The 20,086-nt window shown below is 42.8% G+C and overlaps 1 protein-coding gene across 1 annotated transcript in view; it reads left to right on the top strand.

Annotated features, from left to right (window-relative positions):
• The window catches only part of PIH1D3 (PIH1 domain containing 3), a 17,078-nt gene extending 1,694 nt beyond the window's left edge, over positions 1–15,384 (top strand). The window contains exons 2-7 of the mRNA XM_024197929.2: positions 1,042–1,153; positions 3,242–3,311; positions 4,901–5,006; positions 7,751–7,847; positions 9,028–9,113; positions 14,577–15,384. Of these exons, the coding sequence (XP_024053697.1) occupies positions 1,055–1,153; positions 3,242–3,311; positions 4,901–5,006; positions 7,751–7,847; positions 9,028–9,113; positions 14,577–14,706 (588 nt within the window). The 5' untranslated portion in view covers positions 1,042–1,054 and the 3' untranslated portion in view covers positions 14,707–15,384. The remainder of the gene's footprint in view (positions 1–1,041; positions 1,154–3,241; positions 3,312–4,900; positions 5,007–7,750; positions 7,848–9,027; positions 9,114–14,576) is intronic.
• The last annotated feature ends 4,702 nt before the right edge of the window (positions 15,385–20,086 follow it).

Raw genomic sequence — 20,086 nt, 5'->3', positions numbered from 1 at the left:
ATCCCGGATCAGATGTGGATATAAATTTTGTATCCGTGCAGGGCTCTCTACTCATAAGGTTTAGAGTTGGAGGCTTAGAGAATCAGAGAGTTTGGAAAATGCTAAGTATTTCATCTTCCATAAGATCATCTTTATTATTTTATGTTATTTTTATTGGTTTTAGGAACCATATAACTTTATTAATACTATCAAGTGATTATATCTCAAAAATTATATATAAGTAAAAACTGAGAAGTCAAAATCATCTCCTTATCACAAAAAGCCTTCACCAGATTACATCAAACAGAACAAACAAACTCACCAACATTCACAGCAAGTTATAAGACCATATAACTTAGCAATTTTCTCACATCCATAACATCTCTGTAACAGAGGTTGACATCTTCTGTTATACAGGGCTAGCTGAAATTTAACCCCAATTCTGTAAGGTGTTTAGATGCTTCTGTGATCAATAGAAACAAAGGGGTTAGGGCATGAGCCTACAACTGGGAACACCCAGGTTCAAGTCCTTGTTCCACCACAGCCTTCCTGCGTGACCTTGGACAAGTTGCTTAGTCTTTCTGTGTTTCAATGCCCCATCTGTAAAATGGGGATGATAGCACTTCCTTATCTCACAAGGGTTTTGTTAGGATAACTACATTAAAGAATATGAGGTGTACAGATTTTTTCCTTTTACCCCGGTTGGTCTGTCTGTATCCATCCGCTGTGTCTTGTCTTATACTTAGATTGTAAGCTCTTTGGGGCAGAGACTGTCTCTTTGTTCTCTGTTTGTATAGCATGTAGCACGATGTGGTCCTGGCCCATGAGTGGGGCTCCTTGGGGCCACAATAATAATAAATAATGAGGCAATAGGGGCTAGATAAGTACCTTAGAAAGTTTTCTAAGTATCTTGCTTCATAAATAGTGGGATCAGCGTGTGAATTTCTGACCAGAAATGATCACATCTAGAAAACAAACAAAGTGCTTTTGCATTGTTATTTAAAAAAACAAGGAAAAAGCAATTGTTCTTTCTTCAGCTGTTATGTTTGTTTCTGTACACAGGTGAGCAGTAGATATGGATCTAGACAGCGTTTCCCCATTCTCTTCTCTGCAAGCTCTTGCTAAACTGCTTGCTGACCCTCAGGAAGAAGACAGTGATGACAATGACTTCGGGGTGAGTACCTGACAAGAAATAAAGAATTCTGTAGTCCAATGGGGTCAAATGCAGGTCCGGTATAAAATGCTGCAACTCCCATGGAAGTAAAAAGTTCAAGGGCCTGATTCGCCTCTCTCTTGCTGGTTTTACGTTGGTGTAACTCCATTGACCTCTATGGAGTGATTTTAATTTTCACCAGTGCAAGTAAAAAGAGAATCAAACCTCAGAAATTTTTTCAGGTGCTAGACTGATTGAAACAGGAGGAAAATTATTGCAGGGTGGCATTCTACAGAGAGAGAAAAGAAGAAATAATAGGAGAGCTCATGGCCTGGGAACAGGAGAGAAATTGAATGCTCTAGTCAAAAGGAAATGAAAACATGTATCTGAAATAGCCTCAAATGCAGACTTAGCCCTTCCTTTCCCCACAGTGTGCTATAGATGAAGGCATTTACTCCTAGAGACAAATGGCTTCATAGGAAGGGATACAAAGATGCAGTGCAACTTGAGAGTAAAGCCTGTGATAATTGAGGAGACTGAATGTACTAATTCTGTGTGTCTCTGAAACATTTTAGAGATAACTGATCATTCGAGTGCAATAGATATTGTTGGAGGGGATAGAATTGGGAGAGGTGAGTAATCATTGCAAGATGAAATATTTGGAAACAATGATTAAGGAGAGAAACATCTTTGCATTCTTTTATCTCAAATCATTGTGGGACTAGATGACAGTCATGGCATCTGGAAAGTGTACTCTGTGCCCATACTATGCTATTGTCATTGTTGTTGGTATTTTCTGAGTGTGTGTATCAGCAGAGTTACGTGTCTGGCCCTGTTTTGGCCACAGCAGGCTAAGCAACCTACAGTGCACCAAGGAGTCTTAACAACTCTTTGAAAAGTCTGATAGTATCTGTTGTGGCATAAATAAAAATGACAAATGTCTCAGTCCTCCTTCATGACATCGCATCCACTATAGGAGCCAACTGGCTGGCCTTAGAACTTTCTTGTGTAGTAGTCTGCATTTGGGGTTGGATGCAAGTCCCTCAAGATCCACCTTCAATAGCGGAAGGATATGAATCCTCCACCCTCCCTAACCATCCCTCAGTTCTTCTATATCTGCCTTTGAAAGTTGTTATTATGCCTTAACATTTTGTCAGAAAAGAAATCTTGATCATTTGTTTATGTCTTATTAATAAAATGAATAACATCTCTGTGCCAGCAATGGAAAATTGCCCTCAGTGATACCCATGAAGTCTGTGTCAGTCTTTTTGTATGCCATGTAGCTGTAGCCATGTTGGTCCCAGGATATTAGAGAGACAAGGTGGGCGAGGTAATATCTTTTATTGGACCAACTTCAATAAAAGCTATTACCTCACCCATTTGTCAATCTTCTTGGTAATTTGGAATCTTTGTTTTGATTTATTTTAATGTCCTCAGCATGTGAGATGCTTTTATCAAACCAAGACATTTTTATATACATAGCAATGCTACACACTGACTGCCTATTAGCATTATAGTGATTCATCATTTAAAATAAATGCTATTGTCTTGCATGACCGTTGGTGTTAAAAAGATTCTAAATGCTATGATGGGACTGCATGTAGTACACAGAATTGGTATGCAGCATTGTCATGGCAGGCAAAGTGGGGCAGTTTTCCCAAGTGCCCTATAGGAAAGATTCCTCGGATGCTAGTACTTGTGGCTATAAAGCTGTAGTTATGGGGTTCTTGCTTAAATGCAGCACCTCAAGGCCATGGTCTCATGGGTGAGAATGAGGAGGGAAGTGTTACGTAGTGGTTAGAGCACAAGACTGTGACTCAAGACTTTTCATTATTGCCATTGACTTGGACAAATAATTTAACTTTTCTGTGCCTCATTTTCTCCATCTCTAAAATGGGGATGATAATAATACTCACAGGGAAGTTGTGAAAATGTAATTAATGCTTGTAAAGCATTCTAATATAGGTAACTATTGTAGATATTCTCTGATGAACAGTGCTCTGTAAATACAAAGTATTATTGCAAAGTATTATTGCTATTAATTGTTTATTATTATTGCTGATGTGGGCAATGGGAACATTCATGTCAGTTGTATTTGGCTTTTTTTAGTCACATTCTTCTTCTGTTAGCACTGTGGGTCCCGGGAATATCGGACCAGCAAAGAAAGCAGAGCCCACAGGTAAGTTGAGTTGTAATCGAATGGTGTCAGCAAAGACATGGATCCACCATTACACTACCATAATAAAATAGCTGTAATAGCAGCTGCCTCTGACGCAGCTCGTCTCAGCTATGACTGAAGGTGGTTGCTTTCCTCTTTGTTGAGAGGGGAACAATAATATTTTACATGTACATTATATGGCATTTTTTAACCTGAAGGGTTGAAACACTTTATAAACTCTATACATACAGTGCCACTGAAATGTAGCATCTCTCAGATGGAGCGTGTCAGCCACAGAAGACAGCACATTGCCCTGTTATGGGGCAAGGGGAAATATTGGCAAATGTCTATTCTTACAAAAAGTGCTGTGGAATCTTTAATGCTCACACAAAGCAGACAAGAGCTTGGTTTTTAGAGCTCATCTTCACATAATAAACTGTATGGAACTCAGTTTATCCACCCAATAAGGAGGAGAAGCTACTACCTCACCATGAAACCATAGACACCTTCCTCAACCCCCCCCAAAAGTCACACAAACCCGTTTAGAAAAAAGCTTGAGAGAAGAACTAAGCCTTACTATGTGCCCTGAAGATCACCAAACTCAAACTGTGCCAGAGCAAGGGGAAAGGAAATTCCATCCCTCATAGAACATGCTGCCTCCAGTCCTCAGTTGGGAAATTGGAAATTGCAGCAAAAGTGCTGACAACTCCAGTGGTCACACGTAAAGAGAGAGACAGCTGGAACCTAAGCCCTGTAGGGCCTTATGCATTAGTGTCAACACCTTGAATTGCATCCAAAAAAAAAAAGAAAGCCAGTGCAGTCTTTGCAGAATGGGTGTAGTATCCTTCCTGCTGCTAACACTATCAGACAGTTGGGCAGCTGCATTATCCACCAGCTGTAGTATTTGCATAGTCTTCAAGAGTGGCCCAATAGCCGTGAGTCATTCCAGAGGTCACAATGACATGGAGAACTGCAGTGAGAGCTGTGTCCAAAAGAAACAGTCGCAAATATAACAAAGATACTTTTCAACACTGTTTCTGCTTAGGAATCCAGAAACAATCAGGGAGCCAAAAGAACCCCAACCTGTATACTGGATGAAGGGAAGACACATCCCACCAATAACAGGGGTAGATACCATCCCTGCCATATTCCCTACATGCTTTTCCCCAGTGTACATCATCACCTTTGTTTTTCATATCCCCAATGATTTATGAAAAGGACCGTGATATATTGTGCTGTTTATAAATGAGAGGAGAAAGGGGATCACTTTACAAATCATTTCTGCTCACTTAAAATCCTATTTGGAGAAGTCTCAGTATCCCGTAATCCCTTTAGATTTCACCCATCCCAATTTGAGGAATGTCTGATGTTTTGTGACGTGTAGCAGAATGTTCCCTGACTTGTTCCACACAGGATGGGCAAAAGAGAGTAAAGTTTATGGAAATAAAAAAATCTCCTCCTTTTCTAAATCTCCACTTAGATTGTGGCCAAGTAGATCCTAGGGAGACTAGGAATACCTTGTATCAAACAACCACACCATGGTTAAACACAGCAACCCTAGAAAGACAGACCTATACTAGAAGCTGACAGTATCAAATTCTCTCTCCTAGTCACCCCTGATGTGAAGTCTGGAAATCGTAAAGATATCTGGAATACAGAGGAGGTGCCAGAAGGATCAGAGTTTGATGATATCTGGGATCCAAGGGAACAGCCAGAGTAAGTGTAACAGAGCTAAAACTGTGTGCATGGGTTTTGTGTAGCTGAAATACAAGCATGTTCTACGTAGCATATATATTGTGTTTACAACAAAACTTGTGTCATGGAAGGGCAGAAGGGATGTACACTAGAGGTACATTTCACTGCAAAGTAAGCCCAGGGTTAGTGGGACATGAATCAGCTGACCCGTGTTAGGGAACCTTGGGCTTTGAGCATCTACATTGTATTTTAACCCTATGTTAAGTCTTTTCTAAGCAGTGCTTGAACCTTGGGCTCTGGCATCCACATTGCAGTGCACAGTCCCAAGTCAAAGTAACCATATACCAGAGTCCTTAATGCCCCAACTCCCCCAGCTCTAGAACTGTGGTGCAGTGTGGGAAAACTTTACTGCCCACCCTGCACATTAACAGGAAGCATCTTCCTTTGCAAAAGGCTTGATCGGTTTGCTCTCCATTGCAAACCCAGGAGGCTCTCTGATAGTATGCTTGCAGATCGGTGATCAGAACAGAATGGGTTAATGCTAACCTGAGCTGCTGCTGTTTGCAAAGTGTGGGTGGCTTCCATTTTCGATAGAGTGGATTATAGACTGTTGGAATAGGAAGGCCTAATGAAATTGTCCCATGGAATTGTGGGATACTGACTCCCAGGACCCAAGTCAAGTGGGGCTGGGTCTACACTGCAGAGTAATAGGGCTTGGGTCCTGGCTTAACTCAAGCTTGGACCCTTCAGCCCTGCAGGGTCCTGGGGCCGAGCCCTGGATTAGCACAATTGCAGTGTAGATGCAAGGAGGGTTAGGTTTGGGCCCAGGCTCAAGCCTGAGCTTATGTTGCAGTGTAGACATATCCTGATGAGCTTTGCCTCCAAAGCAGCAACAATTAAAAAGTGACTTTAATCTCTTCTGTGGAGGAGACCTTCTAATCTCATTACTGAAATTTGGAGCCTGTTATTCCTGTTATAAGATTATTCCCAGTGTCAGATGCTTGTGTAAAGTAGGATTAGGAGGGAAAGGAGGCCAGCGCCAGAATTTATTAGCCTTCATACATGCCAAGTTTGTATAGAACATTACTGAATTTACCTGCTGCTTTTGTGACAGTAAGTGAGAGTTCCATTCTTTTGATAATGCTGTACTATATGGGGGAGGGGGTTGGATTTATATTTATATTTTAGGGAATTAAGTGCTTTAGAGGCAAATACCTGCTGTCAGAGGAGTATTTTACAGGCAATGTTACTTTTCTAATGGATTGCATTCAGTCAGAGATAGATTGTAAGAGGACAGCCTAAAAATAGTAATAGACTTCTTCCTTCCCCACCTCAAATAAAGCATTCTTAAGTAGATGCTGTCACGTAGTTTAGGTTGTGAAGTGCTCTGCCGTGATCTGGAAAATTCTCTAGCTCCAAGGGGTCAGATAATCCAAAAGGTAGCCTTTACATTTATCATCACAAAATATTGCACCCCGAGGGCCAGATCCTCAGTTGGTGTAAATTGGAGTAATTTAATTGAAGTCAACAGAGCTACACAATGTATACCTGATTGAAGATCTGGCCCAGAATTTCCACTTTTCTCTGTGCATAAATACAATTAGCCACTCAGTTGCCTGATCTAGAAACTAGGCTGAGTTTTCCCCTTTAAAATTAGACCTTAAAAATGAACATTTTTGACAGCCCTCTGTTTAGCCTCCACTTATGCACCCACATACACTTGTGCGCAGATTTTTATTTAAAACTATGACTTTTATTGTCCTATCGAGGTAAGGTAAATCTGTCCAATGCTGATATGAACCAAACTATCTGGACCCATTCAGTCTCTGCTGAAGGAGGTGTGGCTTTTCTCTAGCCCTGAGCAATTATGTACTGTGTAGCACAGATAAAATGAGTATAAATCTTTGTAACAGTTCATCAAATTAATGCATGGAAAAAGCCTTGAAAGGTAAATCTAGAGCTATTATTAGATAGATTTTACGTTGACTGAGAGACTGGAATTGTGTTACATGCATGCATGACCGCTGGAGATGAAAAAAAAGAGCTTCTTTCCATACAACCTTTCAACAGTCTGGAGAAATTGCTCTATTTATTTTGCTCAATTTACTAAGAGTGTTACATGTTCTCAATACAATCTTCAGTTGCGTTTCCTCATTCATTAAAGACCAACAGAAAGAACATAGAATTCCAGATTTTGCTGCATTCTGAATTAGACAGACTGATTTGGAGAGAAAAAAAATCAATGTTTGTAAAATGGAATATCATTAAAATTAGCAGAGAAAGCTATGTTATTTTTGGGCTCTAGGAGCCAAAATGATGGACAGGAAGTTGTTTGCAAAATAATTACTTGACTGCATCCTTTTCAAATTTTTCCCCCAGGGGTCTATCTAGGAGGTCTAGGAGATAAATATCACATCCACATGGTTCAATTTCCAGCCCCAGTGTCTTATTCCCTGGTCCTGCAAAGGCTGATTGTGCTGTGGAGGCAGCATGCCCAGCATCTGGTGACAAGTGAAGGGTGACTCATTGTTCATCATGAGCCCTCCAGCCAACTATGAGAGACAGTGATGGTTATGAATAGAGTCCAAAGCCAGGTGTCCCTTTGAAGGGCATGTAAAATGGAGGAAAATGGGGAATCCTAAGAGTGTCAGCAGAGATAAAAGGACCTATATTCCAAGAGGAAACAATATTATACTCTTCTTCTCTTGCCCCCCCTTAACATGGAGATTCATACAGGGTTTGATGACCAATTTTGTCTCTGCTAGGTATGAGATTTTATTCAAGCAGCAGGTAGGAGCGGAGGACATCTTCCTGGGGATGAGCAGAAAGAACCCTTCCACAGCCTGTTGCGAGGACATGCTGGTGAGCATGACCCACATCTCCAGTCGCTTCTTCCCCTTTCCTCACTGTCTCCTTCAATGTAGCACATAACTACACAGCAGTTCTATTACTGTCTTTGGAACTATGCAGGATCTGCTAAGTAGATTTCAGTGAATCTGCCATTGCCACTGACCTGTACTGGCCTGAGTAATCATGCAGCTCCTTGAGAGCCGGGTATATTCAGAAAATACACAACTTGCCCAGTTCTATGGGCCAGGTTCAGACTTGGTGTAAGTGGATGCAGGTCCAACTGGATGTTGCACCCACTTATGACCCTGTGTGGTTGGGTTTTTTTTTACACTTGCATAAACTCACTGAAGTGATAGTGCAGTTAATGAATAGACTGTCACCGCCAGGTTGTGGGTGGCAGATCAATTAGTCAGAGCCATAGTCACGAGACAGGAATCAGCTGCATCAGGTTACCGGGAGGTCAGAAGTAGGATACAAACTGGAGATCAGCAACCACAAGTCAGATGCCAAGAGTCAAGCCAGGTTAAGGTGCCAGAGGAGCAGGATAGAACTCAGTTGTTCAGACAACTTCCCGTTCCTGCTGCTGGCTTAAATAGGTCCACTGGGCCAATCAGCTGATCTGGGACTCCACCAGTCGGTGCTCAGAGGCAGAGCCTCATACTAGGGCTGGGCTTCATGCGGCCCAGGTAAGCTACTGTTAGCAGGCTGCCAGCAGGAGGGTTGGAGTGTGGCTGCTCCCATGAACCCTGTGGGTCATAGCACTGTGTGAAGTAGTGGAACGTTACAACATTGTGACAGTCCTCAAAGTCACATGTATCTGAGCCTCTCCCCTTATTATACGATCAGTGACCTCCCTCATCTGCAGCATTCATGTGTATTTTATTCTAGTTGGTGCAAGGTGCTCCGGGCCTTTACCAGAGTAGGGGCTTTAAGTGACTGCAAAAGATCTTTCACGTAGGCTTTCAACTCTGGATTTCTGTAAAGGTTAGGGGTATCTGCAGACTTCATGAAACCATTGAAAGAAATTACTACTTCATCTTTCTTCTGATAGAAATCACCTCTGCAAAATGCTGGCTCTGATCTTCTATAGACCATAGTACTGCAAAGCTCATCCCAGTCTCCAGTGCATCTCCGGATTCCCCCTGCCATTACCTCTCCCACCCTTCTGTCTTACCTGTACCTGTCTTTTCAGATTAAAATCAAACTGCCAGATACAAAGTCTTCAGACATTACACTTGACATCCAGGACAAGATTCTTGACCTTCGAACCCCAAAAAAGTAAGTGAAGCAGAATTGTTAAGTTTTCTCTCTAATGGAATTTAACAAAGGCTTCAGGGGAATGATCAGCAGCATGCAAAGGTGATGATGCAGATGTGTTTATTTAATTGCAAAGAAAAAATACAGATAGATGGAAACCCAGCCATTATTAATCTGTTAGATTAATAGTGGGCTGAGTTTGGGGCCTTGTAGCGAAGCAAGACTCACTGGTGCAGCACCGCCTGCTGGTCATCTTGGGAATTAGCTCTTGTCCAGCCCAGAGCGCCCTCTGCAGGCCGGTGTCTTGCCTGCCTTCAGGCCCCCGTGTCCCTCCCGGACCCCAGTGCCCCTTTGCCTAAGGTTTCTGCCTCGCAGTATCCCCACACTCTGGGTCTCCCCTCCCAGGGGAACCCCCAACCCTCTACACCTACCTCACCTCAGTGGCTACTGCCAGTCATCATCTAGCCCCTATTCACTGGGGCAGACTGCAGTGTAATGGCCACTTATCATTGGCAAGAGAGGTTTGGACCTACCACCTTTCCCTGAAGCCCAGTACCTCTGAAGGCCTTCCTGTCAGGCCGCAGCCTGGGAGGTCGCCAGGCCTCAGCTCAGCCCTGTCAATGGTACCCTTTGCTCCTTCAGGTAGCTAGGTCCATCTCTCTCCAATGCTAGAGAAAGACTGTCTGCCTTCTCCCCAGGAGCCCTTCTTATACTGGCCTAGCCAGGCCCTGATTGGCTGCCTCAAGCCCACCCATGATTGGCTCCCGGGGCAGCCCTTTCCCAGGGCTGTTTTAACCCCTTCAAGGTCGGAGTAGGGTGACCACCTCACTACAGGCCTGTAACAGGGTTCCATGCCCCACCCCTCTTCCTGGGGCCCGCTTACTGCCCCCAGCTCAGAGAGGCTTCAGGGTTGTGAAACACCCAGGTCTTTATTTATATAAGGTTCTCCCACCACCAGTGTCTATCTATATACAAGTCTTGCAGGATTAGTCACCTCCTTTACAGGCAGAGTCAGCCTTCAGCTAGGAGGCCTCCAGTTCCCTCCCTGACTGACTTCTCCCTGGCTGCCCCCCACCTTTTGGCTCCCTCCCACCCTTTATAGCTCTTGGCTTGTCAGGCCAGCAGGTGTTGCCAATCCTCATGCCACCATCAGGCCTTTTCCATCAGCCCCAATCTGCTTCCCCTGATTGGAGCTGATTGGGCAGGGGCTAATTAGGTGCTTTTGCACCAGCACCCTGCTACAAGGCCCCTAAGACTAACCTCTCTGGAGACCGCTATAATCCTTCTTTGACAAGGACAGCCTTAAAACAGCAAACCCTATGGGCCAAAATTGTAATCCTCTAAAATTGGGCCTACAGTTCTGAATGCCTACTTGATTATTTGGCCACAAATGCCAAGTGTACATGCATACAGCTGTGTACACACAAAGATGGAGGGCCATCTGCAAGTGGATCCAAGAGGTGTGATCTGGATTAAGGCCAGAGGAAGGTTGTCTCTAATAGGCTAACTATATAATACCACATAAAGGGCCAGCTTCATATCCTTCCAAAAGTATTTCAAGCTCTGCATAACCTTTATATACAGAAATCAGATGTTTTCCCTGTCTTCCACCAACAGGTTAAGTGTTTTGGGTATCCATGATTAGTAGGTTGAACATATACACCCAGCTCATACTCTTCCCTATTGAAAAGATCCAAACAGCCCCAGTGTTTATTTTTAAGTTGATACACGAATACACAGAACATCAAACCACATATTTTGATAAATACTAAAGAAAAACTTTATTTTAAACATTAAAAATATAGGAATTGCCACCCTGGAAACAAAAGTCCATAGGGCCTTCTGAGCACTGATCAGACCCACTGAAGTCAATATAGTTATACCAGGGATGAATTTGACCAAAAGACCTATGAATACTGGAGGGTCACACTAAATTAATGTGGCCACCAAATTTTCCCTTCTGAAATGCAACACTAGCCTTTGGAAGTGATGCCAGTCGAAAAGAAGGAGAAATGCATATTAAGCCAGCAACCACTGGCTAGGCAAAAACCCCTAGTTGCAAAATCAGACTCTAAGTATACACTGCAGATGTAGGGAAATCTCAACATGCTGTTTCTCTTGTGATCCAGTTTCTTTGGTGAGTCAGGGAATTGCCATATCTTCTTTGCTTCTAGACATTGCAAGTCCTGAATCCAGCAAATAAAGAGATTCTCAGTAAATCTAAAGACTGTATGGGGCACTATCTGAGCTAGTGTTGATTTCCCAAGTGTAGATGCAATTCCTTGCACTATGAAAGAAAGTAAGATTTTCGGTCCTATATAGAATCATAGACTTTAAGGTCAGAAGGGACCATTATGATAGTCTAGTCTGACCTCCTGCACAACGCAGGCTACAGAATCTCACCCACCCACTCCTGTATCAAACCCCTAACCTATGTCTGAGCTATTGAAGTCCTCAAATCATGGTTTAAAGACTTCAAGGTGCAGAGAATCCTCCAGCAAGTGACCTGTGCCCCACACTGCAGAGGAAGGCGTAAAACCCCCAGGGCCTCTGCCAATCTGCCCTGGAGGAAAATTCCTTCCCGACCCCAAATATGACGATCAGCTAAACCCTGAGCATGTGGGCAAGACTCACCGGCCAGACACCCAGGAAAGAATTTTCTGTAGTAACTCAGATCCCACCCCATCTCACATCCCATCACAGGCCATTGGGCATATTTACCGCTAATAGTCAAAGATCAATTAATTGCCAAAATTAGGCTGTCCCATCATACAATCTTCTCCATAAACTGATCAAGCTTAGTCTTGAAGCCAGATATGTCTTTTGCCCCCTCTGCTCCCCTTGGAAGGCTGTTCCAGAACTTCACTCCTCTGATGGTTAGAAACTTTAGGGTACGTCTTCACTACCCGCCATATCGGCGGGTAGCAATCGATTTATCCGGGATCGATATATCGCGTCTCGTTAAGACACGATACATCGATCCCCGAACGCGCTCACCGTCGACTCCGGAACTCCACCAGAGCGAACGGCGGTAGCGCAGTCGACGGGGGAGCCGCGGCTGTCGATCCCACGCCGTGTGGACCCCAGGTAATTTGATCTAAGATACTTCGACTTCAGCTACGCTATTCGCATAGCTGAAGTTGCGTATCTTAGATCGATCCCCCCCCACCCCCCCAGTGTAGACCAGCCCTTAGTCTAATTTCAAGTCTAAACTTCCTGATGGCCGGTTTATATCCATTTGTTCTTGTGTCCACATTGGTACTGAGCTTAAATAATTCCTCTCCCTCCCTGGTATTTATCCCTCTGATATATTTATAGAGAACAATCATATCTCCCCTCAGCCTTCTTTTGGTTAGGCTAAACAAGCCAAGCTCTTTGAGTCTCCTTTCATAAGACAGGTTTTCCATTCCTCGGATCATCCTAGTAGCCCTTCTCTGTACCTGTTCCAGTTTGAATTCATCCTTCTTAAACGTGGGAGACCAGAACTGCACACAGTATTCCAGATGAGGTCTCACCAGTGCCTTGTATAATGGTACTAACACCTCCTTATCTCTACTGGAAATACCTCGCCTGATGCATCCCAAGACCGCATTAGCTTTTTTCATGGCCATATCACATTGGCAGCTCATAGTCATCCTGTGATCAACCAATACTCTGAGGTCCTTCTCCTCCTCTGTTACTTCCAACTGATGCCTCCCCGGTTTATAACAATAGTTCTTGTTATTAATCCCTAAATGCATGACCTTGCACTTTTCACTATTAAATTTCATTTTATTACTATTACTCCAGTTTACAAGGTCATCCAGATCTTCCAGTATGATATCACAGTCCTTCTCTATATTGGCAATACCTCCCAACTTTGTGTCATCCTCAAACTTTATTAGCACATTCCCACTTTTTGTGCCAAGGTCAGTAATAAAAAGATTAAATAAGATTGGTCCCAAAACCAATCCCTGAGGAACTCCACTAGTAACCTCCCTGACAGTTCACCTTTCAGCATGACCTGTTGTAGTCTTCCCTTTAACCAGTTCCTTATCCATCTTTCAATTTTCATATTGATCCCCATCTTTTTCAATTTAGCTAATAATTCCCCATGTGGAACCGTATCAAATGCCTTATTGAAATCAAGGTAAATTAGATCCACTGCATTTTCTTTGTCTAAGAAATCTGTTACCTTCTCAAAGAAGGAGATCAGGTTGGTTTGGCACAATCTACCTTTTGTAAAACAATGTTATATTTTGTCCCAATTACCACTGACCTCAATGTCCTCTTCTTATTTATATGGCTATAGAACCTTTTACTATTGGTTTTAATTCCCCTTTCAAACTCCAACTCTACATGGCTTTTGGCCTTTCTCACTTTATCTCTACATGTTCTGACCTCAATAAGGTAGCTTTCCTTGCTGATCACTCCCATCTTCCACTCCTTGTAGGCTTTCTACTTTTTCTTAATCACCTCTCTGAGATGCTTGCTCATCCAGCTTGGTCTACAATTGGTCTGCCTATGAATTTTTTCCCTTTCTTGGGATGTAGGCTTCTGATAGTTTCTGAAATTTTGACTTGAAGTAATTCCAGGCCTCCTCGGCCTTTAGAGCCACAAGTTTTTCAGTCCAATCCACTTCCCTAACTGCAAATGCTGGGCACAGCTGAGGAGCGGGAGCACAAAGGAACTGTGTGCAGCTCTCTGGTCCTGGGGCTGGTTCTGTGTCACTCCACTGTAAAGCTGCTTTAGGCTGCTCTGAACTATGCCAGCTCCCAGTGGCCCATTCCAGCAGCCAGGGCACAGGGAATTCAGACTACACCCCTCTTCCAGCGACCCCTACTTCAGCAGAGGGCCAGGATGGGCATGATGTAGAACCAACATGACTTAGAGCCTAGTTTAGAGCAGCCATGAAACTATGCTGACTCTATGTCAGCCAAGGATTCCCCCACGCTTGGAGTAATCCTTGGCTAGCCAGATTCCCCTGGGTTCAAGGTCTCTTGTGTCATTGGGGTGGCCAAAGCCTTTAATTAGGATGCTCCTATTATTTTTCCTTCATTGGGGAAGTTAGGTTACTGCTCCCTGTGCTACATTTTCTTCAAACACATGTTCAGACTGTATGCATTATTCAGATTTTTACCACTGTGACAGCATTGTGGATGTGTCTCATTCTCACTCTGCATCTAAAATGCACCACTATGCAGCAGCAAGAGCTGTGAGAGGCCCAACAATCCAACACTGGAAATCTTTGTCAGAGCACAAAGCCAAGAGCGTGTTGAGAGAGAACCAGATTTGGAATTATTCGAGGGCCCACTGGGGCAGATCTCCAGTAGTTCAGTGAGTCCCACGACCTCACACTGTCCCACCACCTCACACTAAATTAATATGGCCCATCACATTCTGGTTTCTGAATAGCAAACACTAGCATGGCGCTAGTAATTTGCATTCCCTTCTCTAGTGTCTACTTAGGGCTGAGGCTGAAAAATCCCATTTCCTGTTTTCTAGGAAGCTGCTACTGCATCTCCCCCACCCTGTGGACAGCAAGAATGGCAAAGCTTGTTTCATTTCAGAAAAGGAGACCCTGGAAGTCACCTTGAGGATGAAAAGAGAGTTTGACTTCATCAATTTTGCCTAAGGGAAAATGGGGAATGTTTTCAAACAGTGATCTATATGTCTACCTGATTGATAGCCAAACGTTAGCCTATTCCCCTTGGGAATGGTTCAGGAAGGATAGATCCTTCCACTGCAGCTCCTAGTTGTGCAGTTAGGCAGTGTGATGAACCACCCCATATGTCTATTGGAGGTGAATAGGAATCAGAGGTGTCTCTGAGCAAGTATAGTATAGTATTTCTATCTTTGTGCAATTCTATCTCTGAGCTTGGGATCCCAGCCTTACCATATAAATTCTCAGAACTTCTGAATTTTTTCTGAACTCATCTTGGTGAGTGAGTGTGACCCAGAACACCAGGTGTAATGGCCAATGGAACAGGACTGCGAGACACCTTTTCTGCCTCTTAGATAAAATCCTGCAGAGATCATGGATGGAGATGATCCCATCTTTAGCCTCTCATGGAACTCTACTGTTTGTTGTGCGGGATTCCCAGGTCAAGCTTGATCTTCCCCTGTTAGATAGCACTCATCATTCCATATCTCAGAAAGGAGATGCCCGTGAGTCCTATTGACTTCACTGAGCTTTGGATTAGGCCTTAGATGGTAGTGCATCACTTGGTCCAGAGGGCAGGACCAAGACCAGACATATATATTTGGTTTGAATTATTTGTCACTGGGTTGCTGCTGTTAATGTGATGCTGTAGTCTACACTTCATGAATAATTAAAATGTTACTCCTACTCTAACTAAAATGCTTGCATTGACACCTTTTTGGGGAGATCGAGCCCTGAAACCAAAACATATAATGGCTGGGAAAAAATGGGACAAACTTACTCGGTCAGTTTGGTTTCCAAATCTTGTAAAGCGCCATCATACTGAGGTTCAGTTTTAATTTACAGATAGGTTGATTCATTATAACAGTGTGCATATTTGTAAAGTACCATTACGTTTAAAAATAGGAATGTAAGTAATTTCAATAAACAGATTTGAAACATGCATAAAGATATAAAAAATATTGAGGAGAGTCATGCAGTTGGTGTTAATGCATTTAAATTGGGAGTATTTTGATGAGAAAGGGACTTAAAATACTCCACAGGGAAAGATACAGTATACATTCTATGTCCCAGATTTAGAAGGCCTCTTCATAGCATCTGTTCCAAATAGGAAACCTGGCCAATCTGCAGTATTTAAATATATATTTTCATGTATACTATATGTGCAACAAATGTCATTATTTATAGAACAAACATGCGGAAAATATATGGTGTCTTTATGGCCGATGCCATGTTATAAACCCTCAGTTATTCTATTCCTCCGCTTAGGCCAGGAATGGAGAGGAAGATGGAATGGTGGTGTTAAACCATCTGTGCTTCCTGTGTTCTGGGGCTTTGCAAGGGGCCTGCCTGATGCCCAGGCAAGCTAGAGCAGCCTCGTGGCTCCTCTAATTTAAAGTCTGCTTACCATGGTCCCCGAGAATCTGAGAAGAGTAGATTATAAATTCTTTGGGACAGGGAGTGTCTTTTTGTTCTGTGTTTGTTCAGTGCCTAGGACAGTAGGCCCTAGTTCATGAGAGGGGCTCCTAGGCAGTATTGCAATACAGATAAATAACAACAGTGTAGTGCTCTCTGGCCACACCTCCAACTACCCTCCAAATGCCCTCTCCCTGAGGGGCTGGGAGTGGGCTAGCACGGAACGCTTATTTCAGCTCTCCACTTGCCACGTAGGCCTTCTGTGCTGTAGGGGGCCATTTCCACCAACTTCAAGGCCCCTTGGAGTAGGCAGGATAATGTAGCATGCACTTTATTCTGACTGTTGAACCTCTTGGCTTTCAAGAACAGTTTACTGAATTGTGTGGTGCAGTGTTAGCTACCCACCCTGCCGTGCCTCCACCTCTACCCTGATCTGTCTTATTAAACATGGAGGGAGGGATAGCTCAGTGGTTTGAGCATTGGCCTGCTAAACCCAGGGTTGTGAGTTCAATCCTTGAGGGGGCCACTTAGGGATCTGGGGCAAAAATCTGTCTGGGAACTGGTCCTGCTTTGAGCAGGGGGTTGGACTAGATTACCTCCTGAGGTCCCTTCCAACCTTGATATTCTATGATTCTATGAAACGGGAAGTACATGCTGTATTAATTGTGCCGATCTCCTCCTACCTCTCTCCAAAGTGGGTTCCTCTGTGTAGCCCTGGAGTATCTTCCAGAGACACAGCAGTATGTACTCAAGAAACACTCCTCCTTCACTAGCAGCCAGACCAATAAATCCTCGTAACACTCTGCAGACGTGCGCTGGAGTTAATCATCCAAGAAGCAAACAGGTATCTACTCCATTATTAGAGTAGAGAGAGGACAAACTGGACCTGGGCTTTGATGGATTGGATATGTTTAACAACCAAGATCTTGTAATCAGTTTAACAATACAATGTCTTGGGGCTGCATGAAAGTGGAGGAAAGTGTCTCCGCTGTGACCAGTGCTCATGCAGCTAATTTCATGACAGGTTGTAAAGGGGAGATGGATCCCTCATGATGGAGATGACACACTGCCAATGATCTCCCACGAGAAGCATTTTCTGTTGGATCAATGACAATTTGCAGCCTTCAGTGTATGTCTCTATTAGGCTGCGTCACATCCTAGGAGAAACTGAGGTGTGTCAAGGCTTTTCAACCACTGCCTTTAAATTGGTCCCTTTGCTGAAATCCGGGTAACAGCACCCACTGCTATAGTGTTAATATTTTGTCTGGAAAACAAAGGAAAATTGCAGTTTAGAGCATCTTAACTTCTGGCAAGGCATAAGGGCCTCCTGAATTTCTGTTTGCCAGAGGACTTCAATAAATCACACCATGCACTGGCTCCAACTCTGAGAATCAATGCGCAAGGAGATTGTGCTCGTGTATGAGAAAGCTGAGATCATTATTTCTGGCTGACTATATACAGGCTGCCGCTGCCAGAAGTTACAGCACCGGCCCTTCTTGGAAAAAGGCTAGCTTTGTGGTCATTCGACAAAATGATGCTACCTCTGTTACATAATAGGAATTGCGTTTATGATAGGGCTGTCAAGCGATTTAAAAAATTAATCGCGATTAATCGCACTGTTAAACAATAATAGAATACATAGGTTTTCTACATTTTCAAATATATTGATTTCAATTACAACACAGAATACAAAGTGTACAGTGCTTACTTTATATTTATTTTTGATTATAAGTATATGCACTGTAAAAAAACCAAAGAAATAGTTTTTTCAATTCACCTAATACAAGTACTGTAGTGCAATCTCTTTATCATGAAAGTTGAACTTACAAATGTACAATTATGTACAAAAAAACTGCATTCACAAATAAAACAAAGTCCACTCAGTCCTACTTCTTGTTCAGCCAATCGCTCAAACAAGTTTGTTTTTACATTTGCAGGAGATAATGCTGCCCACTTCTTGTTTACAATGTCACCTGAAAGTGAGAACAGGCGTTCTCATGGCACTGTTGTAGCTGGTGTCACAAGATATTTACCTGCCAGATGCGCTAAAGATTCATATGTCCCTTCATGCTTCAACCACCATTCCAGGGGACACGCGTCCATGCTGATGACAAGTTCTGCTCGATAACGATCCAAAGCAGTGTGGACAGATGCATGTTCATTTTCATTATCGGAGTCAGATGCCACCAGCAGAAGGTTGATTTTCTTTTTTGGTGGTTCGGGTTCTGTAGTTTCCGCATCGGAGTGTTGCTCTTTTAAGACTTCTGAAAGCATGCTCCACACCTCGTCCCTCTCAGATTTTGGAAGGCACTTCAGATTCTTAAACCTTGGGTTGAGTTCTGTAGCTATCTTTAGAAATCTCACATTGGTACCTTCTTTGCGTTTTGTGAAATCTGCAGTGAAAGTGTTCTTAAAATGAACAACATGTGCTGGGTCATCATCTGAGACTGCTATAACAGGAAATATATGGCAGAATGCAGGTAAAACAGCAGGGGACATGCAATTCCCTGCCCCCCAAGGAGTTCAGTCACAAATTTAATTAACGCATTTTTTTTTAAAAGAGCGTCAAGCATGGAAGCATGTCCTCTGGAATAGTGGCTGAAGTATGAAGGGGTATACGAATGTTTAGCGTATCTGGCACGTAAATACCTTGCAATGCCAGCTACAAAAATGCCATGCAAATACCTGTTCTCACTTTCTGGTGATATTGTAAATAAGAAGAGAGCAGCATTATCTCCTGTAAATGTAAACAAACTTGTTTGTCTTAGCAATTGGCCAAACAAGAGGTAGAACTGAGTGGACTTGTATGCTCTGAAGTTTCACATTGTTTTGTTTTTGAATGCAGTTATGTAACAAAAAAAAATCTACATTTGTAAGTTGCACTTTCATAACAAAGAGATTGTACTACAGTACTTGTATGAGGTGAATTGAAAAATACTATTTCTTTTGTTTATCATTTTTACAATGCAAATATTTGCAATCAAAAATAATATACACTTTGATTTCAATTACAACACAGAATATAATATATATGAAAATGTAAAAAACATCTAAAATATTTAATAAATTTCAATTGGTATTCTATTGTTTAACAATGCGATTAAAATTGCAATTAATCGCGATTACATTTTTTAATCGCAATTAATTTTTTTGAGTTAATTTTGTGAGTTAACTGCAGTTAATCGACAGCCCTAGTTTATAAGAATGGAATGTAGCCCCAAATATATACCCATTTGGAAGCAGCAGTCACTCTGCTTCACTCTCCATGGTGTTAATTACAGAAAGCTCCACTATTGAAGGCTTTACACTTTTCCAGGACTTTTCAATACATTATAGCATATTGACAGCCCGGAAGACTGAAGCTCTCTATCCACCAGGATGAGTATGGTATGAGCAGCAGCTTTGTCAGTTTGCCCTACCACTGTGATTCAGTGCTGACCTGGAGGAACCAGCTCTAGCTGGCCCATAAAATCCATAGCCACTCTGCTAGAACTGACAGCGAGGGGGACGGGGGCAGTTTTGATCATCCTTTTTGTAATATCAACACTTGCTCAGGAGGATCAGAGCTGAGAACCACCAATTTATTTCAGAGACGCACTGAAGATCCTCCAGACAATAAAGGATATTTGGTCACTGAAACCGTAGGACAGATTTGAACTAGTAGTGTCCGAAGGCATCAAGTTCTACTTAAATCTTTGATTTACTGGTACATTTGTTATTAATAACCTCTTGGAAGTGCAAGACTGCTTTCAAATCCATGAGGTGAATGTGTTTTTATTTGCTGTATTGGTAACAGAGTAGATCCCTATTTGTCTGGAGGCTTCTGTGTACAGTTTATCATCCCAATCAAGTGCATTTCCCTAATTCTGAACAGAAACTACTTGAAGTGGCTCTCAAATTCTCACATCCCTCCCATCAAGGGTGACAGAGGCGTGCC

The sequence above is a fragment of the Terrapene carolina genome, unplaced genomic scaffold (genome assembly GCF_002925995.2).
Source record: "Terrapene carolina triunguis isolate 2854851 unplaced genomic scaffold, T_m_triunguis-2.0 Scaffold131, whole genome shotgun sequence".
NCBI lineage: Eukaryota > Metazoa > Chordata > Testudines > Emydidae > Terrapene > Terrapene triunguis.
The sequence above is the reverse complement of the archived record's forward strand: the minus strand, read 5'-3'. Positions and strand labels throughout refer to the sequence as shown.